The following is a 14,313-nucleotide window of genomic DNA, read 5'->3' as shown; positions in this document are numbered from 1 at the left end:
GTATAATTAGTTGTTCCAAATTTTAATAGGAAAATGCACATTTCAAAATTGATCTATTTCCACTATCATAGAAAAGAAACTTGCACGTAGAAATACTGACATTTACCATTTTTAACATTATATCATTAAAAACAAAAACAAAAAATGCACCACCACATATTTAGATGTTATCATTGGATCAGTTGTATAGTACAATTTCATTGCCTCTTAAATAATCGTAGTATAATAGTAATTTGGATTTATATTAAAAAATCTCCTGGTCTTACTCTTTTATCAAGTTCAGCACTTATCTGATTCGTCGATTAAATGAAATTAACAGTTATATTTATAACATACCAAAGAAATGACATTTATCATACGAATTCCTTCGTAAAATACATAGGGTTGAGTATGAAAGAATTGGTGCATTATGTCCTATCCATATGTTGCCAATTTTTTCCGTAATCATGTTACCTCATTCACAGTGAATCTTATCGTTCTTCAGCCATTCTCTTCTCTCTCTCTCTCTCTCTCTCTCTCTCTCTCTCTCTCTTTATTTATTTATTTATCCATCTATTTATCTGTCCTGGATTTCTATTTCCGCAATAAAGAACTCCTCCACGGACTCAACTATCTTTGCATGTGTACCTGAGCATAAGCTACACTATGCGCGATATCGACACTCATGATCATCGGAGGAGGTGGGAAATTAGAACCAATGAGAATCCGCCATTTATGGTTCCAGATTCTCATAGGCTCAAAAAATAGATGCATCCGTCATCGTTGAACTATCTGATTGTTTTGGAATGAAAAAAGGTAATTGCTGATTTCAATTAACCTACATAAATTTGACTGGGGGAATTCTGTATGTGTTTTCTAGTGTAATGTCGATGATGTTAATAAATCTCATAAAGAATAGAGCGTAATGCGCACAATTTTCCTTATCCAATGTTACCAGAAGTAGCAGAATTATATGAAAAGCCTCGAATTGATTGAATTTAGGTTTGTGGTGAGTTGTTAATAGACCATAAGCAGGATTTACTTGATAGATTCGTTTATAAATCAAAATGAGTAGAGAAAACAATGAATAAAGTTAGCGATTAGTGCTTTTATTGAAAAGCCTCGAACTGATTGAATTAAGGTTTGTGGTGATTTGTTAATAGATAATAAGCAGAATTTACGCAATAAATTCACTATATAAATCAAAATAACTTAATAACCAGTGGAAAACAATGTACGAAGTTAGCAGTTAATGCTTTTATTGCTATCGTGAGGCACGGTCGCTGAGTTCGCTAACTTCGTCTGTTCGCTGCGAACACTGGTTATTTGTTTACATGAAGACAGGTTAACAACAACCGAGGTGCAAATGAGTTGCAACGCAATTAGCCCCTCGTGATACCACAAACAAGGTACAAAAACATTGAGCAGCGAGTGTGAAATATGGTCATATTCACTGCCTTCTAACTTTTAACTGATAGATTTGGGTCGTGTGTTGACGAAGCCAACTTTCTAAATGAGCCCAGCCCAGGGGACGTCACTGGGCCTTAGCCATTGTTAGTTGTCTGTTTAGTTTACTGTGATGGAAACGATGACATTTTAATAAGAGGATGTTTACAAAAATCCCCTGAATGAGGTTGAACGTCAAAACCCCTCCCCTTTATCCGACAGTTCTTAGTGTCCCCTGTGGGGTAAACTAAATGGGAGGCCGTTCACGAGTCCGTGTTAATGTATGGATCAGAAACGTGACCTCTGAGAAGAAGACGAGAGGAATTAAAGCTTGAGAGAACAGAGATGAGAATGCTGAGATGGATTATGGGAATATCGCCGCTTGAGAGATTGGAAAATGATGAAATAAGAAGAAGAGCAGGCTTAGTAAAGATAACAAGAGGTGATAAGGGTCACGAGAGATGGTGGGGACGGTGTGAGATGGTGTGGAAACTGTTTTCTACACTTTAAATTATACTGTTTGTGGTGCATCTGCTTGTTGGCCAAATGGAATGTCCCTTACGAGATGGATGACATTAAAGCAGCGATATGAAGAGAAACAGGAAGAACCTGTTGGATGGAAGAAGATCGAGCCAAAAATTAAGGAGACAGAGGAATTAAGTTAGGCGCAGCTTCACCCCGAGCTTGTTATATAGTCTCTACCCGAAGAGGGCTAAAACCTGTGGAAGAAGAAGATAGATGGAGGTAAGTGGAGAGAAGAGAAGTTTGGTGGAGGATGATGCCTTTGATAGAAGGCAATGGAGAAGGTGCATCAGGCAACCGACCCTCTTAATGTAGGGATAATGTTGGGAAAGAAGATTCACGAGTCAGAAAGATAGGAATTGTATTAATAATAACGACATTTAGTCTAAAATTCATAATTCATTTAGGTCATACATGATTTTAAAGCATGGTATGGCATTTCTAAGGAAGAGCTCTGTACAGACATACTGTTCATTAGTGGAATTTTTTTACTGTACAGGTTAGGAAAAGGGGTAAAATTTTATAAGTTGCCAATATATATATAAATAATATCACGTAACCTAGGGGTGTTTAATGGTTAAAATTTTGCCGTATTAGTTATGGAAGGCGTTGAGGATGGTATTGTCTTGCCTTATGTCATAATTTGATGAAGAGCTCTTTTCAAAAATGTAGGTTAGCCTACAATTTCATTTTGTGTATTGGCAACTTATAAAATAATACCGAAAAAGGTGTACATGATGCAGAAAAATTTACTAGGATAATGTGGGGAACTTACCACCTTCTGTTTATGTTGGTACTTTAATCGCCAAGGGGCTTCTACATGAAAACAAAAGACAGAAGATTTTTCATATTACTTTGGTTAATTTTTCAAGTTGTCTTACCTGTTTTGTATTATATGCACCATTGCCCAGAGTTGGGCACGGTAGTTAATTTATAGATATGGATATTCCCATAATAGTATGGGCTTGTGGATGGCACTTTGCACTGTACTACAAGTTATGTATTATACTTACAGAACTTGATTACAAAGAAGATGGAGCAGTACATTGTACGCATGGGGAAAAATATAAATTATTTACTGTATATATTTTATGTCATGTGAATTAAACCAATGTCTTAAGTAGTCTTATGCTTTTGTTGCTAGCAAAGAAAGGATGATCTTGCAACAATAGATTGTGAGAGAATATCCTTCAATATAGGTAAGACAGGCAATGTGGTGTTAGTGGATTAGGCTGGTTTTCTATCAGTATAAATTTGTTTTGACAGCAGTTAATTTTCAGTGCACATATGGTACAGTGTAATGAACTTAGAGAAGGGGTTTCCTCAAGTGGTAGAATGCTACCAGGAGAGAATAACCTGAAGATTTCCTTTAGAGAATGAATGGCATGCTGCTTATTAGTGTATTGTATCCGAGGCTTATAAGTAAACAAAAAAATTCTCTCTCTCTCTCTCTCTCATTGTAAAACTTATTTGTTTTTCTCTTCCAGTAATGTTTCAAGACAAAATTCTGGTTAGACACAACAGAAGATGTCTAGTGTCTTGGAAAAAACATTGAGTGGGCTGGTTCACAGCATCCTCGGAGGAGCCAACTCAAGTAACCCAGTCTCACAGACTTTCGGAAATCCTTCAGGACTTAAAAATGTCTCGTTTGGTCTCGTTAATTTCGTTGAGAAGCTCCAGAGTGCGAGAAGAATTTCTAAACAGGTTTGATAAAGCCACATTATTAATGCTCACGTCGTTGAACATGGAAATAATTTTAGAAAATATTTGTAGCATATAATCCACCTTACAGGATATTTTTAACATGCAATACATAGGTTACATTATGTTGAAATTTAAAAAGGAAAGAACAGGAAATTTTAAAGTTATTTTATCTTTCATTCCACCAGGAAGAACAGGAGTGTATTGAACATGAAAATAAGGAATGGGTAAAAGTTTTATCCAGTCCAGGAATTAGTAGTGCAGTTGTTGCTGATTTGTTATGTCGTGCACTGATAGCAAGTGTGCGAGGGTATGATCTTCCTAATCTTCATATACACGCTATAAAGTTAACTCAGTGCCCTATTGTTCTTCACAAAAAAATAGGTAAGGAAATCATAGTTATTAGACTAGGTTTCCAAACAAGTCGGATGAAATTATTAATAATTTTCTGTCCTAAATATGTGCTTTATAGTTATAAGTACAGTACAGATATCTTGATTTGTGTAAGTTTAAATAAATGGCTTCGAGATTGAAGAACTTATTATTTTCTAGATAGGATTAAGTGTTGAATATTTTATTTGTATCTCAAATTGATAAGAGTACTATACAGTAGTATTTTCACACTAGAATGTTAATATCTTAACATGTATTATTATATTCCTGTTTATACAAAACATTCTTTACTATGCAAGAAATAAGACCAGTAGAAAACCGTGTGAGGTACATTTGTTATTTCTTTGCAGGATATCTTTACGTTACCCAAAGCTTGGGCCCAGGTTCAGAACTAACATTACTGCTAGTCAACACTATTCAGCGGGACTTGACTGCACCAAATGCTCTGCAGGTTGCTGCAGCTCTGGCCTCCTTCCCAACAGTTGTCACACCAGATCTTACACCATCTTTCATATGTTCTCTTACTCACTGTCTAGCACATAAGCAGGTAAGAGTTGTGCTGTTAAGTCTGATTATAAGTAGCAATTATATTGAAGTAAAGTGTTATAGGTAATATCGTCTTGGGTTGATGCACCATGACTGCAAAGGTTCATCCTATTTCGAGAGCCTCAGTAAGGTGATAATGATGGCAGTGATCTAAATGTTGTATCTAATCCAGGCCTAATATGAATGGCAAGATGAACAAAAAAAAAGAAGTGTGACCTTATAGCTGAAGAAAGGGGTCAACTCACCTTTTAAAGTGGGGAAAATTTTATGAATCAGAGGAAAAGGGAAGCGAGGGAGAAACTAGGTGTGATATAAGGACCCTGAGTCCACAAAACGCTATTATTGTGTGACTAGGGTTAGGAACTTTACAAAGGTTTAGGTGTTCATAGAACCTTAAAAAACTGTGGATCCATCATACAGTAATTATTTTCATTTTCCATTTTTTGCAAGATGTAATCAAGAAAATCAGTTTTCTCGTTAGATAACAGTAACTCAAGAGTTAGAGCAAAGATATGTAATTGAGGAAAGAACCTGTATGTATATTTATGTTGACTTATATTCTTTTATATTTATATTCATTTATATTATCTAAAAAAAAATTATGGTGGATGTACTGCATCTTTGATTATCATCATTTGTATGCTGTATCGGAACCATGGTTATCCTGAAATTTCTCCCAGGTGTATATTCGACGAAGGGCTGCATCAATGGTTGGCGTTGTAGCTTCAAGATGTGGAGAGCAACTGCAAGATAATGCTGCTGATCAGATACCTCATCTGCTTCACCTTCTTACTGACCAGGATCCTGGTGTTGCAATAGCTGCAATCAATTCACTTTGCAAAATTTATAAAGTAAGACAGATTTCTTAACTCGGTTTTGTATTTTAGCATGTGTAGGGTTGCAGTGAAGCAAGGAAGTATAATTAGGATTCGTGAGTGCAATTTCTATCACATTTACAGTTTGTCCAGAAATCGCCTTCCACTTATATGTATTGGTAGGATGTAAGGCACTGAATGACTTTAAATCTTTGGGATGGTTATTTTACTCTGCTCTAATTATTGTAGCGGAAGAAATGGATCTGTACTGTATCCCCTTTATCTGCATTGACTTTCTACTTTGTTCATTTTTAGGTTTGTGGATTGCAAAAGGCAGACCTTCGAGAGCAGGTTGCACAGAGTGCTTCGCATTTATTGACTCAGGCCTTGAATGGTGCCCTTCCCAAAGATTACCAAGTAAACGCACTTCCAGCCCCTTTTGTTCAAATACAGATGTTAAGGTAAGTTAGGACTCTCCTGTTATGTATTCAGGTTGAAGCCTTGTATATGCAAGTGTACATTTCTGTAACAATATAATGTGCAGAAAGAATTTTAAATAAATAGACATCTTGATCCTTCCAGAGTAATTCAGCAGATATCCAGCAGAGATTGGCAGGTTCCTGCATCGGTTACAGAAGCAGTAGAATCAGTCGTTGGCCAGCCTTGGGGTGGCAAAGAAGTCGCCCTTTATTCCGTTCTCCTGGAGTGTGTATTCACAATCACCGCGCTTCCACATCATGATGGCTTGATTACCAGTGCACTGAAGGTTGTATTAGGGTAAGTGCAGTTGATGACTTCGTCAGAACTTTTATTGATTAAACCATTTTTCTGGTTGGAGTCAGTCTTGCTAACTTTGCCTCTCAAGCAGGTTTGCCATTATTTGATATGAGAAGAAAGCATGTGTAGTATGTCCTGGTTTTTTACCAACTAGTAGTAACTGCCTTTAGTGGCGTAACTAACATTTAGTTAAAGTAACTCTATGTTTGTTTTGGATCATAATGATGGCATTTTATCACTAGGTGCAATTACTTTAAGGATGTTTTTACCTTGGTGGCAGAATTAATTTTCTTGCTTAACATGAAAGCATATCCAATTACTCGTAAGTTTTATGTATATTTTCTGAAATGTCAGCTGTTTTTCATTGCATTTTTATGAATTCCATTTTTGTTTTCAGCTTTTTGAAAAGTACCAATATTGACTTAAAGTATGTCGGGTTGAAAGCTTTAGCAAGTGTGTTTTCTGTACTCGAAGAGGCACTGACTCCCACACACCTGGAGGCTGTACTTGACTGTTTGTATCATTCTAATGCCAGCCTTCAGTCGAAAACCCTTTCTTTGCTATGCGCAATGGCAAATCCTCATAATTACCAGGTACGTATACTGTGTTTTTACAAGTCGAGACAAGTGTTCATTTTGCATGCTTGATCAGAAGTTTCTCCATGCACATTTTTCTTTCATCCTATATAGCAAAAGTTCAGATGATAAAGTAGGCATCACAGTGCTTATTTTTTTTATATTTCCTCTACATACCTCACAAGCAATTCAAAAATTACTATACTATAATTGTGCATGAAGGTAGTATTACATTAGCTTATTATGCATAGTTATACCATTGTTTAAATGGATAAAACTAAATTGAGAATTTTTTAAAAATCAAGCGTGTGTCATATGAGATCATTGAAGTGTTTACCACTAAGGGATAAGCAGGTTACCGTCTAGATGTGGTATGGTGGCATCCCATCACTTAAATGGCTCCAGTTAAATAGATATCTAGTTTTTATTGTGTGTGTGTGACTCCCAATATGCACTTTCTTCAGGAACTGCAGAGGGATGAAATATCAAAATAAAAATTTCTTTTATCACTTCTAGATCTGAAGATACATGTTATTTCAAACTTCCAAGTCTCTTTCCAATCCATTAACATTCCTTTCATTATATTTCAGGCAGTCTCTACCACTTTGCTAGAGTTTTCTACCCGAGTTCAGGACACAAGTAAACAAAAAATAATTTACGGAGAACTGTCCTCAATAATAACTCAATATTGTGAAGATGTAGTTTGGTGCATAGAGCTCTTATCGCCCTTGATAATGAATAACAGTCTTCCTGACAGTCGCTTGTTAGATTCTTTAGTCACTGTTTTTGAGAAAGGTTGGTATAACATATTTACATTGTCTAGTTTTGTTATTATACAGACAAATATACTACCGTATAATAGAAAGGTAAGGTTTAAATGGAATTACAATTAAGTAGATGTGAAGATATATTCAAGAAAGCCATCTGTAGTTGATATTGATGTAGGCAATTTTTAAAAAAATGTTATTGTTTTCTTTCTCATGCAGGTTTTTCCAAAGAAAACAGCGTGAATGGTTCCATGAGTGCATCTCAAGAGCTCCTACTAAAAATATTCAGCTTAAACCCGTTACCAAAGGCTTATATAAATCTAATAGCTTGTATGCTCAACTTACATTACGGTAAAGACCCAAAGCAAGTATCCAAGTACTTCACGGATACTTTTGTAGAGAGAGTTAGATTAATGAATTGCATACAGGAAAATAATAGTGCCATTTTGCAGTGCCTTAAAAATATCGGGTTATATGATGTAACAATATGTGCAGACATAGTTAAGATGTTACAGCCGTACACCCTGAATTCAGACCTAAAGTTGCGAGAAAGTGTGCAGGAGGTGTGTACATGGCTTTCAAATTCCGAACTTAGTTTAAAAGTAATCAGAAACAAAGAGAAAATATTGAATGGTGAAATGTCAGTTGATCTTACCCTTAGTTTTCTAGACAGCTACGTTGTTGAATCCCTTGAAAGTGGTGCTAGTCCTTTTAAGCCATTCAGTGTTGTCATGGCAAACACTTGCTTTGAAGACAAAGCCGTGACAGATTTAAATGATACCCAGTGGAGCACTCCCACTGGGTCGGAAGATGCGCATTCTTCTGCGCCCTCCACAAGTACACATCTCACCAGTGGAACTAGTCACAGCCATAATGTGCTATTAAGGTCGGATATATCAATTATTTTCTCTACAGTATTCACAATGATTTTTAAATATCAGACATTACTTGAACATAATGGTGAGGAACTCTGTTTCATATAAGATTCCTTTAAACTGTTTTCTCTCTTTCTTCAGAAGCACAATTGCCCCCAGCAGGAAAATCTGGAGTGCTGAGGGGCGAGCTCGTTTGAAGTCAGAAGGTGAAACTTCGGTTCGGTCTCGTGTCGATTCCAACCCCCAGTCGGTAGTACAGCAAGGAAACCTTCTTGGGCCAGACGATGACGAAGACGACGTGACTGAAGGAAGTGTAGAAATGGCAGATGAAGCTCAGGAGGACAAGGATGCGTCTGCCAGCCAGAGAATGCATTTAACACAAGCACTGTTGTCTGGTCTGGGGATGGCCAGAACTAAGTGATTTAACGTATTGTTAACATGCTCTTTAACATTGTGATACTTTAATTTAAAATGTTTTGAACAGTTCCTGGATGAAAATCAATTGAGAATTGAACGGAGGTTGTAGAGTGTTTCTTTTTTGGATGATGTTAGTGACTTGAAGTGTGCCATGTCATGTCATGCCTAGGTTTAGAAGCCCAGTTATACTGCCATTTTCAAGTTCATGTGATAAGAGTCGAGTGTTATAACTGGAGAACTTTTTTATGAACTGTGCTCGGAAAATGGTATTTTTAAAGCTTCTTTGAATACCACATATCGTGACTTCTTATAATGCTTTTGCTAGTAAGTTTGTGTGGACATGTGATTTATTTTCAGATAGTTAAATGGATTGTGTTGTTTTTACTCATTGTTGCTGTTGATGTGTGACCTGGTTTGCCGGGTTGTCAAGCATTGTTTACCATCATTGGAAAAGTTTTTATATTTTGCGGTATCACATTTTAACACACCCTGTGTTACTGTACAGTACTTTGTTTTGCAGATTCATATATTCATCCCTATAGAATCGGCTCACTGTTGAAAGATTTTAATCATGGCCACACAAGATTGAACCTACATTGGTTGAGAAGTCGGTTTTCAAGAATTTATAGGTAATCACAGTGTTTACAAAATTCGTTTATATTTTTCAGTGATATTACAGGTATCGATACGAAGTACAAACCATTGATTTATTAGGGCCCTTGTTACTCTGAAGGATAGAATAACTATGAAATTATGCAAGCAGACAGTGCAAGCACTTCAGGAGTGTAAGGTGGAATCCTCACTCCTTCCTTTTCCTACATTGGTGTTAATCTTAGATTTTCAAATGATATTCACTTTAATGCTGTATTTACTGTCAATTCATTTTGTCCTTTTCATTTCTTGTGTTACTAATTGTATATCATTGGATATGCCTTGACAGCACAAGTGTCTGCCCATTCTTGTTTTGCAGACTTAAAATTCCTCCACTCACTTTGGGTGTAACCACTGCCGATCTTCAGCCCAGTCAAGGAGGTAGGAACTTGTAGTTTCTTGCTGTTACTTCATGGAAAATCTACTTGAAATTACTGTACCCCTGCATCAAATAGGAAATCTTATTTGTGGGCCTTCTTAGATTTCAATACCTATACAACTTCAATACTTTTTTAATGACAGATGGGCTCTTGTGTCTCTAAAGACTAGTAAGGCACCTGTCACAATAAAGTATTTCTGGATGAACAGGCACTTGTGTTGAGCTGAGTACTTTTGCTTAATTGTTAATCTTGGAAACACATGTTAAACTAACATTCCTTTGCCATAGCTGAAATTACTCAACCTCACTTAACATCTTGAAACAAATGAATTTCCTTAGGATTACCAGACAACTGCCAACTGAGAATCCACTGATGCTTGGTCATCTTTGCCGGATTGTTTCATTCCTGTACACATAACCTCTAATAAATTCATAGTTACTCTGTGCTGTAAATGAATAAGTACTGTACTGGGCTTTAGCAAAGCAATAGTTTGCGGATAAAAAACTGTACATTTCTGAATAATGTAGTCAGTAATTGGAGAAAGCTTTTGGACCTCACACAATTTTTTGCAGCTGCAGTATTTGAACTTAAAATTCTTCTTTTGTGCTTCTCTTGTTTATAATTTTTTTGAGACTTGGCTGATTGCTGCTAATAGTTTTCAAATCAGATTGGTGGTTGTTTATTAATTGATAGAAAACTATCAATATTTTTCTGGTGAAAAATTAGGTTCGTGAGGAAATTTGCAGGGTTTACCAACTCTGGTCCATTCTGGATTATTACAGCTTCCCTGAGCCAAGATATACATGGCACCTAGTTTTCCGTCTTAATAATGAACTTTGCATCATTGCTCCTAATTTTTGAGACTTTCAAATGTTCTACCATCCACCTTTTAATCAGACTTCTTTGAGCCTTCTTATGTCATTTTTTATTGAAATCTGTTCCATTCCCTGTTGTAATGCCTTTTTCAGGGTTCTTTTCTAGAATACTCTTTTCTTTCTTACTTGTATGAATTGAATTGAAGGTAGAATTTAGGCTAAAGACCAAGCACTGGTCCTAGTAGTCATTCAGTGCTGAAACGGAAATTGACAAAAAGGTTTGGAAAGTGCTACAGGGAAAAACTCACCAGATGCACTATAGAATCAATTGTTAGAGAGGCTTGAAAGTAAGATGGAGGAAAGAGAATATGAAAGGAGTACAGTAAAAGGAATGAAAGGGGTTGCATCTAGGGGCTGAAGGCATGCCACAAAGAACCTCGAGTAATGTCTACAGTGCACCGCATGGGCTGCACTAACGACACTACCCTACTTATATGCGATCTCTTGACCTCTTCTATCCATAATTCAGCATGCCGTTAGTTTCCCTAGACCTCCCAACCATCTTCTCCAGTTTGTACTCAGTTTGAAACAGCTTGTTCCTCATCAGCGAACTCTGAAGACCCTGCTGAATGGGAGCTCCTGCATTCAGTACCTCAGAAAGCCATGCTTTGTATTTCTTCTTCTACTGCCCAGTAATACTAAGAGATCTATTGTATATTTGGCAGTAGAAAGAGAAAGTTTAATGTTCAGTAATAATCTTACTACAGTTTCAACTTCCCATAAGTAGTAAATTGCTCTACTTCAACTAGAATAATTAGTTTAATCTACTTCATCCTCGTTACAGAAGCATTTTTTGTCCTTATTTGGAGAATTGCCTCTGTATTTTGGACAATTTTATTAGGGTTTTATCCTGAACAGGCTTGATTCAGTGGGTTTCTTTGATATGTCATCTCCATTTTATTTCTTTTTGCACAAGTGATTTGGGTTTCTAAGTTATATTACCTTCTGCTTGGTATCAATTATAGGGAATAGTCTAAAACCTTGGGTTGTATTGCAGCACGTTTAGACGGTAAGTTTTAGTGCCCTTTTCTGTCTTTGAGCAGCTAAATAATACATTTTGAATGAATTTATTATTGTTTTGTAATGCCATGATTGATAAAACTTTCATTTTTCCAGTGTTTTCTCTTCTAGTTTTACTGGATAAGAAACACTTGTCAATTGCTAGTCAAGTTCATTGCCTTCCTGACTTTTCTTTATCCTTCTTCACTGCACTTAGGATGATTAATGTAACTTTTACTGTCCTAGAAATGCTCTACACTCCAGTTTGCCTTGATTATCAAATACCTTCAAGATCTTGGTGTATCACTTACAGTTTTCTTGGAAGTGTGGACAGTTAAGGGCAGCACACAAACTCTCCTGTGTCTTTTACCTTTACTTTAAGCAGTGTCATTTGGCTTTAAAAATTAAACTGCAGAATGAGGAAAGGAAAATGCCTTGTGCATGTTCGTCACACAACCTGGAAGAGTAGTTGTGTTAGTGTCAGCTGGGCACCTGTGGGCAAGTTGGAAGTTCCAGGCCTACTTGGATGAGAACTGAGTGGAGATTTCTGGAAGAATTGGAAGGTGATGCACAAGATAAACTGAATCGTTTCGATGTATGAAAGTGTTTCTCTATTTCTATACTTTCCTATGAAAACCAGACTGTGAGTGGAAGACTTTAACGGTTAGAGATCCAATGACCCCTGTGGTTGTGGAAGCGATGACGATGATGCAAACCCTTTGGCTGCAGCTGAATAGCTTATGGCTACTGGTCTCTTCTGACTTGTCACCATGTTACCTTTCAGTTGTTATTAAAGAACAAATCTTTTAGGTGAGCCTTATAGTCTAGCTTTGAAACTTGTTAAACTGATAAAATCTTTTTGACAAGGAAAAATTACACTATATGTTCAAACCTAAAAGTTACGTGTTCTAAGGGTTTGAAGTATAAACCATTGCCTTTTGTGTAGGAGTAGTCCTTGGGATGAGCTCAAAGCAGTTGCTTCAACTTGATAAAGTGGTTAATATGAGGTAGGTGGTGGAGTTGGGAAACCTTTTGTCTCCCATTCATTCTGAGACCAGAGGACTGTCTTGGATTCTCTTTCAGACTTTGGCTGAGGCATGTGGAGTAGTCTGTGCTATCCTCTCGTTCTGTAAGGGACTTCACAAAAATTTCCATCGTCCCCTAAATATTTGTTGTACATCTTTTGTTTTGCCTCACTCAAATTCTGTCTTCACAAGCACGATAAGGGGGGAGAGGGGTTCACATGCAGATTGCCGTTGTACATTACCCATATGTATAATGAAGATCTGTGCAAGATTGTGTGGACCCTCAAGCAGTGTCTGGTTTGTCCAGCACTCATGATTTAAGAGGAAATGATCCTGTCAAGTCATGCTTGTGCAAAATGACAGTTTATGCACAAAAGTTACTGTTATGATACCGCTGGGAATCATAAGTTGTATTCACATGATCATGCATGATAGTGCACATAAGCATTCATCAGTACCGTCTTCTAGTGCAGTTATTGGCCAGTTATGGAAGCCCATGGGAATGTGGACCACTCATTTCAACCTCAGCTCATGATTCAACAGTCGGTACCACCCAGGACCAATCATTTGTGTCCACAGTCCAGAGTGCTCACCAGGGCATGCCAGTGTGTCCTCCTCTCCCTTGGGAGAATATCCATCCCGTTCCTTAAGGTATCTGATATTACTGCATGGGCTTTTGCCTTCAGATGATCATTAGGATGAGTTGGAACAATAATTTTGAGAGGTCATTGAGCTTATTTGTGAGTGCATTGACCCTGTCTCGTCAGTAAAGTACTGTCTCAGGTGCAGTCTAGAGAAGAGACCATCATTTTCTCAGCTTGCATGTGGTGCTGTTTAGCAGATCATGCAAGCTCCTCACCCTGTCACACTCCAGAGGAAGTTTTATGCAATGGAGAACATGGATGTTACTCTTCAATAGATGAACTGGTTACCAAGTTTCAGCTACTGACTCCACCTTGAACCGAGGAATATTAGGAATACTCTACATGGAATGCTAAGGTATTTATACCAAGGAAAACGACAAATTACTTTCAAATTTGTGATATTGTTATTAAAGTTAATAATGTTCACAGCCATCATTGTTGTATAACAATCAACACACTAATTACCCTACCCATTAAATTTGTGCTACAGTGCATTGTTGGTAAACTCAGAAGTGACTGCCATATTACTGGCTGCACAGCGCTTGTAAATCACCACGATTTTGGTTTCCAGGAACTACGTTTTGCTTGTCCATGTTTCACTACTGCAACTTTAACTCTCGCTGGTTGTCCAAAGGTAAACGAAACCAATTTATGGGTTCTTTATACTATTTTTATGTTGTTTTGTCATATAATATATTTTGAATAAATGTATTTGTTATATATGTCTTGTACAAATAAACTGTAAACCTTTATTATTATTTTCACCTTTTTAAATGTTTATTCAAGTTTTTAAAAATGTGTCCAGATTACATAGTTTTCACATCAAGCTGCCTTTCAGTAATACCTCACAGAATATAGCTGAGCACTACCAAAAAAATACAACTTACAAAATGACATACTGAATTCACAGTGATGATCTAAGGATG

General features: G+C 36.9%; 1 protein-coding gene across 1 annotated transcript; it reads left to right on the top strand.

Annotated features, from left to right (window-relative positions):
- Positions 1-1,283: 1,283 nt before the first annotated feature.
- On the top strand, positions 1,284-14,213 carry LOC136838419 (AP-4 complex subunit epsilon-1-like). The gene is made up of 11 exons (XM_067103295.1): positions 1,284-1,388; positions 3,435-3,651; positions 3,837-4,032; positions 4,392-4,588; positions 5,268-5,438; positions 5,718-5,863; positions 5,985-6,179; positions 6,577-6,772; positions 7,345-7,549; positions 7,741-8,407; positions 8,538-14,213. Exons 2-11 carry the CDS (start codon positions 3,475-3,477, stop codon positions 8,815-8,817), a joined length of 2,430 nt encoding a protein of 809 aa, XP_066959396.1. The 5' UTR covers positions 1,284-1,388; positions 3,435-3,474; the 3' UTR covers positions 8,818-14,213.
- Positions 14,214-14,313: the final 100 nt, after the last annotated feature.

The sequence above is a fragment of the Macrobrachium rosenbergii genome, chromosome 5 (assembly GCF_040412425.1).
Source record: "Macrobrachium rosenbergii isolate ZJJX-2024 chromosome 5, ASM4041242v1, whole genome shotgun sequence".
NCBI lineage: Eukaryota > Metazoa > Arthropoda > Malacostraca > Decapoda > Palaemonidae > Macrobrachium > Macrobrachium rosenbergii.
This window is presented reverse-complemented; position numbering and strand designations above follow the sequence as displayed.